This window comes from Limulus polyphemus, unplaced genomic scaffold, assembly GCF_000517525.1.
Source record: "Limulus polyphemus unplaced genomic scaffold, Limulus_polyphemus-2.1.2 Scaffold2243, whole genome shotgun sequence".
NCBI lineage: Eukaryota > Metazoa > Arthropoda > Merostomata > Xiphosura > Limulidae > Limulus > Limulus polyphemus.
This window is the reverse complement of record NW_013667853.1, coordinates 126,467-145,700: the sequence shown is the minus strand read 5'-3', so window position 1 is coordinate 145,700 and position 19,234 is coordinate 126,467. Positions and strand designations below refer to the sequence as shown.

General features: G+C 31.4%; 1 protein-coding gene across 2 annotated transcripts in view; it reads left to right on the top strand.

Moving 5' to 3' along the window:
• The window catches only part of LOC106466382 (integrin beta-PS-like), a 110,690-nt gene that overhangs the window by 27,472 nt on the left and 63,984 nt on the right, over positions 1-19,234 (top strand). For both annotated transcript variants that reach the window (XM_013926665.2, XM_013926664.2), the window contains exons 4-8: positions 4,754-4,855; positions 8,384-8,468; positions 12,822-13,050; positions 13,725-13,896; positions 17,578-17,661. In XM_013926665.2, the coding sequence (XP_013782119.1) occupies positions 4,754-4,855; positions 8,384-8,468; positions 12,822-13,050; positions 13,725-13,896; positions 17,578-17,661 (672 nt within the window). The remainder of the gene's footprint in view (positions 1-4,753; positions 4,856-8,383; positions 8,469-12,821; positions 13,051-13,724; positions 13,897-17,577; positions 17,662-19,234) is intronic.

The following is a 19,234-nucleotide window of genomic DNA, read 5'->3' as shown; positions in this document are numbered from 1 at the left end:
GTTTTTTTAATATTTACTTTTAAATTAAGAAATTGAGTAAGGTATAATATTAATATTTGAATTATAATCTACAGTTTGATACCAAATTTATTGACATAAATTCATGAAATAATAATTCAATAAAATTTTGAATATGAGTCAACAAACGTGATAACATGGCCCTCCACCAGAGACCTGTCTGGAAAGGGTTAATTCCAACCCCAAGTATTGGAACCTCGGCTATCTGGTTGGAGCTGGCATATAGTAATAATCACTCATGTACACTTTCCACCCTTGATACAAGAACTAAGTTCTGGGTGACAAGCATACCTGTTCTGGATGTAGCGCAGTTCCCCCACTAACGTATCAATTTTATCTTGATACACCTATGTTCTATGCAGACACTTTTTTGTATGAATAATGCCGTCATTGGCTCCTCCACCTTCTCAATGTAGGATTCTAGCTATAAATGGCAGCGGATGGTAAGTATGTTTTGGGAAGTTAACATTTTCATAAATTGAAAATGTATTTCCAACAATACTTACCTCTGCTGACATTCTCCTGCCCTTCCTACCCACAAAGAGCCAGTGTTAGAGACTGGGATGGAGACTGCTCAATTAGGGACGGCTAGCACAGATAGCCCTCGTGTAGCTTTGTGTGAAATTCAAAACAAACAAAACAAACTTTAATATTTAAGTCAGATAGCAATGAGTCTTTACAGTTTAACTTTAATTAAAGGACTGTGTAAGAATATAAATACCTTGGTAGTTTATCTGTTCATTTTTCACATTGAATAACCACCATGAAATGATTTTGATCCCCAATCTAATATTTCAGTAAATACACAAACTACACTATACAGTGGTATGTGCATAGTGGTCTGAGACTCCTGTTTTCCTGCTATAGATATTTAAGTTTAATCAAATCATTTATTGAATAATATATTTTCTTTTTAATTAAAATTAAGACTTGTTTTATAAATTTTTTTTTAGATGTTTGACCAAGGCATTTAAATGAAATGACATGTCTACAAGATATTCAACAGAAAATTCCAGTTTATATATTGTAAATTCCCTTTTTTTATGATGATTCTGTGCTTTTCTATTAATACAGGAAACTGTGTAACCTATCTTATGATAGAAAAGGTGTGACAGATATATTTTAAGTTGCTAATTCAAACTGTTTTGATGAAGGGCAGTAAGCTTACTGGACCCTTGTACATTTTGATGATAAATATTGATATAACCAAATTTTATGTTGGCTATGAATCTAAAATATTTTTTTTTAAATTTCAAGTTAGTTAAAGTTTTATGGTTCTTTTTTTTAACATTTATATTATGCTAAAAGGACTTTTGTAAAAATATTTGTGAATTTCTATCATTCTCAGCTATAGAACAATCTTGTCCACTACATTTCATTTCTGTCATTCCTGTCAAGTGTTTTCTTCTCTGGTCCTCTCCCTTTTATTGTGTTCCTTTCGTTCACTTCATCATCCTCATCCTATGCCCCTTCCTGATTGGGACCTCACTGCTGTTCTCCATGCTCTTACCAATCTCCTTTTGAACCCTTGGCCATCTGTTCCCTATACCATTTGTCCTTCATGACCTATATTTTGCTCCTTTTTGCCTGTGGTGATCATAGGTTGACATATCACATATCCTTTATCACCATACCTATGTTTTTCTGTATCTGGTACACATTTTTTTCCCCAAGATGTTGGTGGCTCATGAAGGTGATGCCACATTCATCCCTATTTCACTACCTTCTATTTCCCATTTATATTCCCACTTTGACCTAGATTGTGCTCTGTGATGTTATATTGCTTACATGGCTTCTTTCTGTAGTTTCCATTCCTGTTTGTTTATCTGTTGGAACCTTTCCTCTCTCCATGATATTTTCCCTACCACCCTTATGGGGTAGATTCTCCAGCTTATCAGATCGGCTTATTCTTCCTTATCTTTTGATTCATCAGATCTGGCACCTTTCCCTTTCCCAAGCTGACCATTTCCAGCATTTATTGGAGGAAATCAATTGGGCTGGCATGTGGACTGCACCATCTCACATTAAGTTCATCATGTGGCCATCTTCTCCTCATCTGGTTACCAAATTTCACCTATTGCCATTCTCCACACTTTAGTTCAACTGTGAGTGGGAAAGTTTATATTTCTTTATTTCCCCATTCAGGGTTATTAATGTACGTGTTTGGATCCTACTCTGTGGTAGGTGGTGCCTGTCCAGGTCTACTAATGCATAAATCTGCACTGTACAGCCTTTTTGGTCTATAATGCCCACTGTTGAGATGGGGTGTTCCACAAGACCACTAATAGGTTCATCTTTGGGGTGTTTTGTGTCATAACCATGGCCTTCCCAGACTGTATTAACTCATGGACTAGCTTGCTTTTAAATTAAAAATAGGGTTTCGTGATCGTCTATTGCACTTTCTCCAGTGTTGCATTCTGCTGGACTCCCCAACAAGTTGTTCCCCCTCTTTGAGTGGAGTACTGCAGTTCTTGCCACTTACTAGCTACTGGGGTGGTGAACCAGGGAGGCATTCTTCTGAGTGTGTTGTGTTCAATCCTATTTAGTTGACGGTATGGCGGTGGTTTTCTGTCAGTGTAGATGGTACAGATGTACAATTCCCAATGCTGCCTGGTTATGAACTGGAGATGATTTTTCCAAAATGGAAGTTAATCCCTCAGGCTAGGACCCCCTCATCCTACCTCCACCTGGATGTCGGTTCCAGAGTGTCCTGGTGTGGGATTACAGCTGGACCAACCAACATAAATCCTCAGACCTATGGCATTGCACCATTGCATACTGGACAATAGATTCCCGGGTGACCTGGTTTTGTTTGTGTTATGGATTTGCACACATGTGCCATGCTTAGGTAGTTGGAATGGACATTGTTTTCCCTTTTGCTTCCTAAGCTTGAGGATAAAATGGATGAGACCCTCCTCCTACTGCAAAACAGAAGACAAATACCCAATGCCACCTGGTTTTGGACTTGAGTTGACCCATCAATTACGGTCTGACATGCCCTATCCACTCTACACCATTTGGTGCATCCAATTTCTTGTGGATTTTGCTCTTTTCCCACCTGATTTAGAGACACATATTTTCATGATGGACAAAATGTACACTTGGTTCAGATGTGGTGCAGTCTCTCATGGATGTGTTCCTGTACATAGAGATGTCACACTCCATGGGCTCTCTTTGGATGGTTTCTGAAGGGTGCTCATCTAGATACATTTTACACTGGTTCTTCCACTAGGTCAATGTGTGATAATAGCTATTCTGTGAGAGGAGGTAAGATATCATATTGGAAATTATAATTTTTGTAAACTGAAAATGTATTTCCAATAGATACTTACCTTCTCTCACACTTCCCACCCTTCCTCCCCAGACCAGTGCTTTTTTTTTGCCTAATCGTGAAGTGAAAATTAGGTTTTTGAGTATAGAGGGAGCCAGCTGTGTCAGGAGGGTGTGTTTCACTCTTATGGGTGAAGGGTTTTTGCATGTTTATTTGCATGCTATAGCACAGCTGTACCACATTAAATATATATGGGGTAGGTTGGAGTATTAAGGCTAGTGATGAACAAAAAATTTGTGCATATAGAGAGGAGCAGTGAATGATAAAAGCTGTTATGTGAGAGGAGATACATATCTATCAGAAATACATTTTAAGTTTAGGAAAATTATATTTTTTTTAGGACATGTTCTAATATACTTAATTTAATGGATTTTCTAAAGTCGGTGTGTTTTTTCATTCATGTTAGTAATTTCTTTTTTGTAGAACCAATATAACCTTGCTTACAATAAGGACTAGTAAATTTATAAACTGCTAATGATGACTGCAAGTTTGGTATTTGGTTCTTAAATTTAAGAAAAGAAAGAAGACAACAGTTAGGTTTAAATACACACCTGTGGGTATACTTTATGGATAACCTGTTTCAGCTGATGCTTAATAATTGAAGTTGGATTTGCAGTACAAAAGTTTTGATTATTCAAATAAGTACAAAGTATTTTGTTAACCATATCTCATGAAAACATATTTTTGCATAAAAATTCCTTGATGTTACTAAATTCTTTATGCATAGCTTTATAAGTACAAGATATTTTATATGTATAGTGAAATAATATTTTGATTAAATTTTCTTTAAAAACATTCACAAAGAAAATTTCAAAATTAAAATTTAAACCTGTGAATCTTTTTTACGATAAAATTCACATTGAAATCCTCCATTATTATTATTACAAATCAGGGTGTTCAAAAATGGAAGTTTTATGTTCCTGCTGATGTTCTACAGTAAACTTGAAGCTGTTGTGTCTACTGCTCAGATATTGAAGAAATTGAGAAGCTTGATCAGTTTTTAAAGATGGTGAAAGTATCATCAACATACCCACAATAGTAAAGAAGTTTAAACTGTTACAGGCAATTTTCCAACCATTATTTTTCATTAAAACATAAAAATAAGTTGGGTAAAGATGGTAAGTCTTGAGCCCATAGTGACATGATCAAACTGATCATAAAGTGTACAATTCAACAGAAAATGAGAATCCTTTGTTGCAAAATTCATAAGTTTAAAAAAAAATGATTTTGTGATATTCACATTGTTGGAGTTGTCATTATAAATATTTAACTGTGCTGTTTTTTCTAATGATATATTGATATATAATGATTCAGTGTCAAAGCATAGAAGTGAGTTTATATCTGAAATACATTTTTAAATAAGGAAGGTTGAAACCAAGTATAACTTTTATCTTCTCATTTCAGAATTTTGAGAGTAATTATAGATGTGATCTTGAAGTGAATTTGAAAGGAAAATGTAATGAGTCCAAGATAGTGAAGCCTGAAAATGAAATTAAGAAAATAAAGGTAAACAGCAGATACTTTTTTGAGAATATATTATGTAGTATCTATTTTTATAGTACATGATACATATATGTATTTTTTTATCTAGTACATTTTCTTTAGTGATTCCCAAGCTGGAGTCTTTGGCTCCCCCAGGGGGGAGGGCCACAGGAAAGTGTCAGAGGGCTGAAACAAATAAATAGCACTAAATTCATTGGGTGTGGTCATCAATCAGGATGTGGAATGTTTTTTTTTAAGGGGGGGGGGTCTCGTGCTGAGAAAGTTTGGGAACCCATGACTTAGAATACTGCTAAGAGAACCTAGACATTGTTTCTTTTAGCTGATTTTTTTTATAATTTTACATGATATTAAGACAGTAAATGAGCTAAACTTCATCATGACTTTACATTAAAAAATAATAATTCTAAGAAAGAAGAACATCATGACACAAAAGAATAAGTCTTGCATAACAACACCTAGTAAAGAGTGCCATCTATGAATCATATCTACCAAAAGATATGCTGACTATTGGGTCTTCTTATGCAGAAAAAATACGATTATATAATCTGTAACATAAATTGTAATTATTGTGAAATAATAATACTTTCCCTAAATAATTAAGGTGGTTGTTTCATGCAATGATAATTTAATGTTTTCTATTATGAAATCATTAATTTATTTTAAGATACATTCTTTATTTTCATACTATAAAAAAATGTATGTACAAAATTCAGAGGACAAAATATCTGGGCTTGCATCGCAGTTTGCGAATCAAAACAACCTCAGTTGCAAATCACTTTCCTCTTTGCTTAGCATAATGTGAAAGTCATTCCTTACTCTTGTATGTTGTCTTCAAGACCTCCTACAACACAGTGAAAGTACTGTAAAGTTTCAGTTTGATATACCAAAGCTGATGTTCATTTTTGGAAATCCCTGCCAAACAGCACATAAAGTAGTTTCACACTTTGTCATGCACATATTGCATACACACATATTTTGTAGTAATCTGTTCATGATGTTTAGAATGTGCCAGGTCGGCCCCTGCAGCCTAGCTAACTAGATTAGACTGTGTACATACAGTACATGCACTGCACATGTAGCATTGAGCTGGTTACAAACTCTCTCAATATGGGCTGGGTCCCAAGGACTGACCACATGGCCATTTTTACTTGTATATAGTTTTAATACTATAACTTTTAGTACAGTCTGTGTATCGTCATAAAATATGGCAGATATTTAGTAAACATTACAAGTTGTTGGTACACAAAAAAATCAGTTTTTTTAAGGAAGTATTTTTACTAAAGATTTGTCCATGAACATATCAAGTTTTTTTTAACCAGTCTGAGAGTGCAAAATGATTTTCATGTTAAGACTAAGAATAATTTTCTTCATCTTGGAAATCTCAAATGTCACTTGCATATTCTGTAAAACCTCCTAAATACATTTCAAAAATGTTATTCAGTAAAACTTTATATTTTATCTATTATTTTCTCTATGCTAACTCTATACAAGGTTGGTCAATTTAACCAACCTTGTAACCACCAAAAAAAACACTAAATAAATCTAAATTCTTTTTTTCTTTCTAGAATGACTTCAGATTGTAACATGAAACTACACTTGTTTATCCTAAGTATCTTTAAACTTATAACTGTATACATCTATTTATACTTAAATTTTATTGTTTTATTGCCCTTTGAACCATGCCTATCTACTAGTACTACTTGCACCAATTTATTATAAGTTGTAAATCACCTGGAGATGGTGTGGCTCATGTTATGCTCTAAAATTACATTACCCATGAGCTACTCCAAGCTGCTCACGTGCATACCTCATGAAATTATTTTATTATATTATTATTTATTTTATCTAATCTAACTAATTTAAAGAATGACCTATTTTTACATGTTAATTACATTTATTGTAATAAAGAATACACATGTAAAACAAGAATGAAGAAATAAAGTACTTACCTAAGCCTTCTATGACACTTTTTTTTTAATACTAATGGTAGTAGTGCACTAAATAATTTTTATTTAATTCAATGATGCACCAAAGAACATAGAATAATAACATGCAAAAAGCAGACAATGTCCCATAACTATCACAATTTTCTGAATTTCTAACTGCAAGAAGAGCCGTTACAAATTCATTCAAGCTAGCTGATGCTCTTCCCATGGGAATGAAACTTGTATTGAAAAAAGAAATTAACATTTTTTCATACAGAAAAGTAATGTAATATAATATGACATTTGTAAGATGAATACCTTGGATTTTTATTGCTTAAAAGTAATATAATATTAAACATAAGAGAGAACTATTAACAAATTCTAAAAAAGAGAGGATGTGACAGGTAGGTGTGGTAAGAGGGGTATGATTTTCTATTTGATGGCTCTTTAACCAAACAAAATTGAAGGCTATGAAAATTATGCTTTATCTGAGTGATGATAATATTATAATAAGTAATTTACATTAAATTTCGTACTTCTTGGAGGGGTGGTAAATAAATTAGAGAAGAGGGGATGCCTGGAGAAAAAATGTCATATTTTTCACACTAGGGGAAATTCAGGATCTTTTTTTTTTAATATTGTCTTATAAAATTAAGAACTTAACTTTTTGAATATACTATTAAGATATGGATTATTAGTTACAATTTTATACTATACTAATTGGTATAACATCAACAAAAAGTAGTTTAATTAAATTGTAAAAGCAACTCACTAAAAACCTCATGACATGCATAGTGTAATTACTGCTGAAAAGTCACTAGACATGTTCTTATTCAAAAAGCCGAAGAAACCACATTATGAAGAGAGTGACAAGGTCTCATGAGGGAAAAAGAAAAAATGCTATATTCATTTGAAAAATGATTTGTGGCAACCTTATTCTGTTGCAATATCTTCAAGTCACTTCTTTCTCTGATTAATCGATTGTTGTATTATTTTGTGACAGCTGATGTGTTTGGTATTTCTTGCAGTTTTGAAGATATACTTTTTATACCAGGCTATTTTGTTCATGAAATGCCATGTATGGTACAATTAAATATTAGGGTTTGAAGCTGAATAAAAGTTTTACTAGAATAAAAACATACCATACATTCTTTTTCATCAGAGGATGTCTTTACAAAAAGTTGAGACTTTTAACACTGGATTTAGTTGCTATAATGTGTTAAAATGATGAATGTTGAAAAGATGCTAAGGAATATTTCCTAATTGCTAACTAAATTCAATATTGATTAGCAGTTTCTTCTAATCAAATCTACCAAACTATTTTGTCCCCTAAAATTTCTATACTTAAAAATGTAGTTTTCAGTTATTTTATATATTAGTTAAGTCTCATGACTGCTGAATAACATACTATCCTGTATATTTCCTAAAATATATTTTCATTTTTAAAATTTACAGAATTCTTGATAATGAAATTTACGTTAATGTTATATTTTTTAAGTGCAGTAAAAGGATGATTAAATGCATTTGGATTAAATAATTAAAGAATTAATAATTTGAAAATGTACATTTGGTGTACTGTGTGCAAGATCATATATAATTTTTTTAGGATGAACAACTTAGTAATAAAGGTGCTTTGGAAGGAGAAGCTGTCCAGATTAATCCTCAGAGAGTCCACTTAAAACTACGACCAAGTAAGCACTTTCTGGCACATGTAATTTTCATTAATAGCTTAACTGAATTTAAAATAAATAATATTCAACTTTTACATTTGATCAATAAAGATATATTTTTGCTTAAAGATGGCAATGCTCATGGAAGAATGTCATTATTAACGAAAAACAGAAAATGAGCTTTAGTGCAAGGGATACATCAGCTAACAATGACTTTTGGGAAGTTATAAACAGTACTGTTAGGGCTAAAAAAAGTGGATTTAATTGTAATGATCATGTTCTGTTGAGCAAAAAATTTCAGCCCTTGGCTTGTGCGGATGAGAAACTATTGGAGGAATGAAAAACAAAAGGGATAGTGAAGAATTTGAGTGATAAACATAAAGGGGCTATAGTTGTAGATGATTCTTTGAAAGACATGTGGATAGGATGGTCTGTGGGATAAATAGGAGAAAAGAATTAGATTATGCTAGCCAGGGGCATGGGTGGAGTACATAACTGACAGAGCAAGAGATATAATAAAGGGGGCTAGCAGAGATGCAGTATTTGTTGTGCACATAAGGGCTAATGATGTAGGAAAAGGTAGATCGGAGGAGCTAATTGATAACTACAAGGAGTTGATAAAGGAATGTAAAGAAAATGGTCATAACTTAATTGTATGAGGGATACTGCCAAAAATAGAGGAACGGTCAATAAATTACTTAAACTTGCAGATGATATTAAGGTCTTGGATGACCTTAATATCATCTGTAAATTGAAGTAATTTATTGGCTATTCCTTCATCTATGTCATTGTTGTAATTCAAAAATTGCAAAGGTTCTAATACTGAGCCCTGAGGTACCCCCTTGTGACATTAATCCAGTTTGACTAAACTCCATTTGTAACACCCCTCTGCTTTCTTCCATCCAGCCACTCTTCTATCCAATTTGCTAACTTATCCCCCACACCTAAAGAGATAATTTTTTTACAAGCCTTTTATGTGGCACCTTGTCAAGTGCTTTCTGAAAATACAGATACACCAAATATACACTCTTACCCTCATCTACATAAACATTAATATTTTCAAAGAATGTCAAAAAATTTGTATGGCAAGATTTTTCCATGTTAACTATCCAATAGAATTCTAAGTTTTATTAAATAACTTTGCAAAGCATCTGTAATCAGACTTTCAAAAACTTTTCCAACAACTGATGTAAAACTAATAGGCTTATAATTACTGGGCTAATTTTTATCACCTACCTTGAAAAGAGGAGTTACACTAGCTAACTTCAATTCCTTTTGTACCTTCCCACTATTCAAGAACTTAGAAAAAATAGTAGCAAGTGGTTCATATATTCAATCTTTAATCTCCTTCAAAACGTTTGAGGAAATACTATCTTGCCCAGGAGCCTTATCATTTTTAAACTTCCAAATTTTTTCGTAACAAGCTCAGAATTAATATGATCATCTTTTTCAATCTTGTTTCTATCTCTCAACTGTTCAAGAGGAAGAATGTTGCCTAAATCTTCATTAATAGAAACTTTAATAATCCAGTTATTTCATAATGATCAGATATGAGCCTTCCTCTATCATCCTTCAAAAGTACTACTCACATTTAACATTTTCTTTACCCTTAATGTATTCAAAGAAATCCTTACTGTTAATTTTTACATTTTTAACCAACCTTTTTTCATGCATCCTTTTTGCTGTCATACTCTCTTGTTTGATAAACTTTCTTGATATTCTATAACCTTCTAAATCTCCTGTCAAACCAGTCAATTTAAATTTCTTAAATTTGTGATGCTTTTCTTTAATTTTGTCCCTTATACCCTTTGTGAGCCAACCTAGTTTTTAATTACAGCTATCCTTTTTTTATCTGTAAGGAATATGATCATCTTGAATATTTAAAAATTTATCTTTACAAATTTTCTACATAATTCTTCTAATAACTCAGCTGCCCAATTTACAACAGATAATCGTTGTTGCGTCCCTTCAAAATTCACTTTTTTGAAATTTGTAACCAAAATACCATTATTCCTTATCTCCATATGCAGCAAAACGTAATCTAATAGAGTAATGATCACTTGCACCCAGATGTTCCCCAGTTTCCACTCTCTCAATCATTTTTATATTAGATGTTAACAATAAATCTAAAATAGAAATATTTCTAGTAGGTTCCTTGACTAACTGGTGAAGAAAACCATCCTGAACAGTTTCCAAAAACATTTCTTTCTCTCTCTCTTTCTCATGGTTTGACTCTAGAATTTCCCAATCTATATGCCTGAAATTAAAATCATCCATAATTATGACTTCATTAACAGCTGAAATCTTAATCTCATTGTAAGGTTTCTCACGAATTTTATCAGTATCATTTGGTGGTCTGTAACAAATTCCCACTAAAAGCCTTTTCCCTTTATATTCACTAATAGAAACCCAAATGGATTCAATCTCCTTACTATAATCTTTGATATCCTCAACTTCAACAGGATGTAACCTACATTTTACATATAAAGCCACTCTTCCCTCTCTTTAATACTCTATCCCTATTAAATAGCCTGTAACCCTGTATTTCAAAGAAAGTTCTGTCATCAAATTCATCTATGTTTAACCATGTTTCAGTTATTCCCATTACATAAAAATCCTCCATTCCAACTAGTGCTCTAAAGTTGTCTATTTAACCCAAATTACTACAAATTATAGTAATTATATTGAATAACTTTCAGAAATCTATAAGAGCTTAACTTTTCAATGCTCTCTAGGCTTGGTATGAAGGGATGCTGAAATAGATATTTATTCATATAAATGTAACTGATTTTATAGTGTTTATTTACTGTATATGCATATTTGTGAATTTATTCAACAAAGAATAAGTTGGTTTGCCTGGAATAGAAAGATTAAAATCAATAAAGATTAATATTCTTGGGTGATTTGCTGTTATTACTATTTAAAACAAATTGTCTTATGTTTTTATTCTGAAGGTAATTCACTTAATACTTCTGTAAGGATAGAAATTTAGCTTTTAAACAATTATAATTCAAAACACTGAGAGAATAGAGATTTAGCTATAAAACAACTACAGCTGACAATGTTGAGATTGAGTCAAATATAATAAAATACAAAATTTTGTACACTCTTGTACCCCTTTCTCTCTCTATTGTAGTTTACATAAGACAGCAATATCAATATTCTACATTATGATATTTACTTCTCATCATTCCATCTGTTTCATGCAATCATATGTTCTACTACAGAAAGTATTGATTTTATTTTTACAATGATATAATTGTGTTTAATCATAAGTAAAAGTGAGTCACAAAATGTTTCAAGCATAAAAATTATACTTCTTCTCGATGTCTTTCCATGTAGTTTGTGACAAGTACTCGTAGAACTAAATTTCTTGCATCATGGCTAAAGCTTTATCAGACATGATTCTGAACCAACAAGTATTTATTTCTACTTTATAAAACTCGCTATAAACTTAGCGTCATTTACTGTTCTTAACTGCATATTTGATTTAGTACATTGACTTGATTGAAAATTAAAAGCAATATTTTACAATATTTTTATTGTTCAGATGTTTTACTTTGAAATCATTGTAATGGATATAAAAATAATTTCTGATTCTAGTCTCTTACACCTTTATTTAGAACAGTGATTTTAATCATATTTTTCACACTTTTTGATGTCCTACTGTACTGCTTTATATCTTGGACTTTTTCTTCAGAGTTTGATGAGAGCAAAATAAAGAAAGTTTTGTTTGAGTGGTTTGTCAATGTTAGGTCTATTTTATATTATACTGAATTATAAAGATAAATTTTCTTAATTCTCCAAAAGTTGGACTTGCATGATGGCTTGGTGGTTAGATTGACTGACTTGCAATCTGCAGGTTGCAGGATTGAAACACAATGCTGAACATGGTTGCCTTTTTAGCATTTTGTGGCATTATAACAAGACAGTCAATCTCACTATTTGGTAAAAGAGTAGCTCAAGAGTAGTTGGTGGGTGCTACCAGCTAGTTGCCATTCCTGTGGTTGGCAGTTTGGAATTACAATTCGATGAAGAGGAACCCACTTTGAGACTAATAATGGCTGGAGATGGCTTGAATAGGTAATGAAGAAAAACTTTAATACAAGTTTTTCTTCATTACCCATTCAAGCCATCTCCAGCCATTATTAGTTTGGAATTAGGGAAACAGCTGATAACCTTAGTATCTTTGCTATAAACAAAAGAAAGAAACCTTCAGTCTTATTGAATTAGAGACAGAATAGTTTGAAACAGATTAAACCCTTCTGCTCTAGTACTTCATGCAAATTTCTGTTAATCTAAGATGTAATATAAATAGTTTATTAAATATTTTTAGAGATAACTTTATTAATGTTTATGACTCATGTCTGGTAGATATGCCATTCAAGTTGGAGATTAAGTGTCGCCAAGCTGTGGACTATCCAGTTGATCTTTATTATGTGATGGACTTGTCAAAATCCATGGAAGATGACAAAGATAAGCTTGCCAGTTTGGGAGGATTGCTTGCAGAAGAAATGGGCAAGATCACAAAGAACTTTCGTCTGGGTTTTGGATCTTTTGTTGATAAGATTGCTCTACCCTTTGTGAGCACTTATCCATCAAAGTATGTAAAGTGTGTGTGTGTATGTATGTAAATGTCATATTTTTTAAAGAAATTTCATGCTTTGTGGTTTGTTTTTCTAAATTTTTAAAGTTCTGTAAATATTAGAATAAAAATTTAAGTATTGGTATACGTGGCTTAAACTTTATTTTCTGATACACTAAATCTTAAACTGTATTAAGCAGTTGAATACTAGTTATTGTAAAATGGGAAATGAATATAATAGATAAAATCCTATACTGTAAAAATATCACTGGGGATACTAAGTTGATGAAACAATGCATTCTAAACATTATAAGTAATATAGTTTGAACATTATATCTAATAAGCTGTACCCATTACTAGGTATATCGTATTAATTCTGATCTATTTCGGTAGCTTGCTTTAATCAGAAGTGAATGTTAGTTCCTCAATGAAAACTTTAATTCACTTGAAGTTGAAAGAAACTTATGATTTAATACTAGTCAAAATTGTGTTCTTCCATTTTTTCCAATGTAATGCATTTCACCACTTATCAAATAAATTTATCTTCTACATTCACTTCTGCATATGAGTTTACAATATTTTTTTACACTGTTCAAATCCATAATTTTTATAATATATATTTTTCATATGTTTCATTAATTATATAAAAATTATTGCCTCAAAGCTTAATTTTTTTGCTTTGGTTGATTTAGGTTGAAAAAGCCATGTTATGGTTGTGCTGCTCCATATGGCTTCAGAAATCAGCTGCCTTTAGATCAAGATACTAATCTTTTTGCTGCTGAAGTTAAAAAGGCAAATGTTTCAGGAAACTTAGATGCCCCTGAAGGGGGATTTGATGCTATTATGCAAGCTGTAGTTTGTCAGGTATGTGTTTGTGAATCAGACATTTCTTTATTTAGAAAGAAGGTGAGTTTTTAAGATGAATATTACCATTAAAGACATAATTTTAATTAATGAAGTCCATTAGGCTCAGAAGAATGGTGTAACAAAAGTTTTTGCTGATACAGTTCATAAAGGATTGATTGCTTTAACAAATTTTTTTGATGAAAAGATACTGAAAGATTTGTAATGTTTGAGATCTTTGTATGTTTTTACATTGTTTATTAATTAGATAATAAAGTGTAGCATGTAACAAAATAAAATAAAAAATTTTACTTTTAGCAAAAGCTGGTCAATGTAACTGTAGTAGATAGAAATTATTTTGGTAATGGATGACCATTAAGCTTGCCTATTTATTATTGCCAGACAATTTTTCAAATCTTTAAAAAATGAGTGATATTTAACTCTGATTTGTAATCTATTGGATTACTTATGGGAAAAATTATCACATAGTGCATATAAGTAGCTTTGCAACTATCAATACTATGCCATGATACATACAAACAACTTCAGAGCTATCAAGACTATGATAATTCCACATGTACTAATATGTACTTTTTAAGTTATAATATCACTAATTAAGAAGTTTTTGTAAATTATACAGAAGGTTGTTTATTCAATGGTAATGATACAAAAATGGGTTCCTAAGCCTTACACCTCATTCTTTCACCACTAGTGGTGTCCTTTATAATGGGTTTGGTTATGGACTGTTGTTTTGCACTACAGTTTCAACTATAGGCCAATGTTGTTATTTTCTGTCTTACATGCTTTCAGAGCCCCTCATCTGTGTGTGTGGATAATGGTTTTTGAGGGCTCATTAGATACACTCAAAAGCACAGAAGTCTATAAGAAATGTTTGTGAATGTAATCACATGAATTCCCTTTTGTATTTTCATCTTGTGGAATAACTGGCATGTTGAGTTAGAGTTGTGGTTGGATGCTTCTGCCATTTCTATTGACAAATTAGCCATCCACTCAATTATTTCCAATCCAGTGAATACAATGTTGGAGAAGGGTGATGCTGGAACTGAAGACTCCTACTTTGACATTTATACTAAACTGAAATTATTAGATAGGGCTCCTTTTAAGGTAGCATATACCATTTACATAGTGTTATCTAGGTTTTGGCCTTTTTATCAGAAAAATCATCTTCATATTATGTTTTTTGTATGAAAATATATTGAAATAGGTACAAAGACATATTCTAGCACATGTTGTGTGACATTACAACTGTGGCTAATTTGCATATTATAAAAATTAAGAAATACAAAAGAAATGTCTTATTTTCTTAGTGACTTTTACAAACATGATTGAATGCTCTTGAAAATGGGTCCAGACTTTGATGGGATGTGAATAATTAGTCTGAACTAAGGAAATATTTTGAAAGTAAAGGAGATAAGGATTCAAAATATGCAAACAATTAATGGTGATATTTTTTTGACATTTAAAGGGTATATGTTGCCTTAACTGGCTGACTTATGGACAGCTGCCTAATCACATTATGCCTTTTGAAGTCAAAGGTATCTAACAACTTCAGAAATGCACAAAAATTCCTTGAAGTGTAATGGCTGTTGATTAAAAAGAATCGTGGTGCAGATTTTACTTTTTTTGTTATCTTACTTCCTTAAGGGATTGTGTTTTTAGCCCATTTGTGTGGAATTACGTAGAATAGACATTCCTCTTTCATCTAACATTTTTACATGTGAAACCATTTAGATAATTTGATGAAAGTTTGGGGGAGAAGTTTATGGATTTTTTTGTTAGAAATAAAAACATATTACTAACATATTAAATGCCACAGATTCTGAAATTATTTTCAGTTTCATATGTTATGTAGGAGGGTGAAATCATGGGACTGGTGAATTTCAAACACAAAAAAGCAGCAGAGACCAGTGCAATTTTGCCTGTATATATGTTTTGTTTTTTTCAGGAAAATGAACAGACTATCCATATTGATTTTTTAAAAGACTCTGATGGCATCAGTTTGTAGATGATTTGTAAATACTTTGCCTGGATAGAATCTGATTTGCCTAATTATTGCTTCAATATTTCATAAAATGACTAGTTTGTACTTAACTGGCCTAATAATACAATTTTAATCATTTGTTTGTAAATGTTAAAATGACCAGCTGTAAGTTAATTTTTTAGTAATTTGGATTATTTGAACATAGTTCCATGTTAAGTGCAGCCTAGCAGGAAATAATGTTAGTACCTAGCACAGCAAAATGACTAAGAATGCACTAGAGAGCACGTACACACTTTTTGCTCCTGGGAGGCTGCCTTTCTGATCTGGGCTCCAAAATTAGTTGAAAGTTTCATTTGCTGTTCTTATCCATGTGATATATTTTCTATTTGTGTGTTTTAAAAGAAGCTCATGAACACATCTCTTTTTATCACTTTTGTATATCTATATTTGCATGAATAATACAGACCTGTGAATTTAAACTTCATAAAAGTTGTTTTGGTCGTAATAATGGATTTTCCACAATTCAGCTATGCAGATTTTGAAAATAATATTCATTTTTTTAATCACATAAGGAAAAAACTTTTACTTAGATCACATTATTATTTCATTTACCACAATGAACATTTCTTATTATTATGTTTGATAAATAAAATAGAAACAAACTGAAGAAAAGGTAAGAACATTGATGTCAAATGAATATGCATCCTCATTCATCCTGATTTTTTTTTTTAAATCTAAAATTTTTTGTCTCAAAACCACGTGCTGTGATCTTTCTTTTATGTACTGCATTATGACGTTTTGTGAAAAATCTGTACATGATGGAGAAAAATGGATATCATTTTTGGATTCAGCATACAGGAATTACTGTAGTACACGTAAAAATTTCAAGACACTAATACCATTGCAGGCATGTGTCATCTTGTTTATATTTCAAGGAAAGTTCCTACTGCAGCTTCAATAGATTGCTATGTTCTTGGGTTATTTTTAATGACCTAGTTCTTTGTTGTGGAACCATGCTGGAATCACACCTTTCCTTTCTTTACTAATAAGTCTAACCCTAAAATATCCCTTTCTTCAAACTGATAAAAAATTTTGTGCCTTGCATGCTCTTATAATCACAAAATAGGATGTCTCTCCATCAGAAAGTTCTGTAATGTAACTCTCCCAGAAGAGATTAGTTTGATGCACTATCTATTTTTTCAAATCACAACACTAACTGAATTCCAGCATGAGAACCATGCTTTTAATCTGTGAATTAATAGGCCATTGGACTGACCAGGGGCAAGTTGTTTGGAAATGCAAATTGTTATCATAGGGTGAAAAACTGTACAATATTCTTGAAGTATTCTGAGTTTTTAATGAAACTATTTTACTTATTTTTATGGCTGAATTTTTTGATAAATTTTGTAGTTTATGATGACTTGTGTAGGCTCACTAAATATCCATTCGAATAGAAGGCCTTTATACGTCTAAAACTTTCTGGTGGCAACATTCCTTCTTTCAGTTTGATCATGCTTAAACACTAATGAATAATGTATCTATAGTGTTTTGAAGTCTAGTTTTATGAAAAAACGAGTAAGCTAAAAATATTCAAGATGTACTAATATGTATTTATTTTTTTATTGCATAGAAACACACACACATTAGATATGCAATCTTAAATTGCCATATTCTTATAATATATTTTTTTACTCGTACAGGAACAAATAGGGTGGAGAAACAAATCTCGAAAGTTGTTAGTTTTTTCAACTGACAGTGGCTTTCATTATGCTGGAGATGGAAAGGTATTTACAGTTTTGTAAAATATTTTAAGCTAACCTAGCAAATCTACTGCTTAGGAATCACTGTAAAGTAATAAATGTTGTATATACATAAATGAGTATGTAAATTTATAGTGTATATACAGGCATCATTGACTATGTACAGTGTATTACTCTTCTGTTAAAGTTATGTTTTGCATTCTTTATTAAAATAAGTTTAAAACATAACTTTTTGTAGTTTCAGTGATTCTTCTAGCACATTTACATATAAATATCTTAATATGAATAGTAACATTAGATTCTGAATTTGAGAATTCATTATTTAAACTCTAGTGTAGTTTTTTTTTTCTATTCAAAACAAATATGCAAATATCTAAGAGCAAATAGCTAGTTTGGTAATTGGTTTATAACCAGGAATTTTTGAGTGTGGAGTAACTGATAAAATATTGGTTATGACATTTGGAGAAGGTAAAATTGTAGATAATCCAGCTCTATAGTTAAAGTTTTGTTGTGCTTGCATAAATACTAAATACTCTTAACTCTATTAACATGAGCTTGGTCAATTTGACCGACCATGTTACCTCTTCGTACTCATTTAAAGTTTTTATAGATTTAATAATTGTAACTTTCAATATAGTGTATATATATCTTCATGAAATTTGGTTGTCTTTCAGTTGAAATTATAAGTCTTTCACATACAAAAAGTCCAATTTTTAGTGAAGTATTTTTAATAAACTAAAATAAAGATTTGTCCATGAATATATTGACTATTTATTTTTAATAATCCATGTGCAAAGTAATTTTCATGTTGAGATTAAAAATATATTTCTTCATCTCAAAAATCTCAAATTTCCATTGTGTGATCCCTAAAACCTCCTAAATACTTTTAAAACGTTTTTTTTTCAGTAAAGCATTATATTTTATCTCTTATTTTCTCTAACTTATCTCTATATCTCTATCAATCAATTTGACTGACCTCATAACCACCGAGAAAAAAATATCTAAATAAATCTAAATTACCCTTTTTTTCTTTATAGAATAACTTCAGATTGTAACATGAAACTACATTCGCTTATCCTAAATAGCTTTAAGCTTGTAACAGCATACATCTATTTATAACTAAATTTTATTGTTTCATTGCCCATTGAACTGTGTTTAACTACTGTCTGAGCCATTGTAAGTTGTAAATCACTTGGGGAACATGCAGTTCACGTTACAGTATTGAATTACATTACCCATGAGCTACTATGAGTTGCTTTGCTCGTGTGTGTGTCTCGTGAAACATTTTTATCATATTATTAATATTATTTATTTTACATAATCTAATCTTAACTTAACTAAAAAGATCCCTTTTTTACATTTTAGTTACTTTTGTAATAGTAAATAAACAATAAACATGAAAATAAAAAAATAAAGTACTTACCCAGTCTTCTTTTTTTCCTATCGATTATTGATGACACTTAACCCTACTTTTTAATATTAATGGTAGTAATGTACTAAATAATTTTTATTTAATTAAATAATGCAACAAGAGCTGTTACAAATTTATCCATGTTAGTCATTACCATTCCCATGGAAAGAAACAAGTTAAACTGAT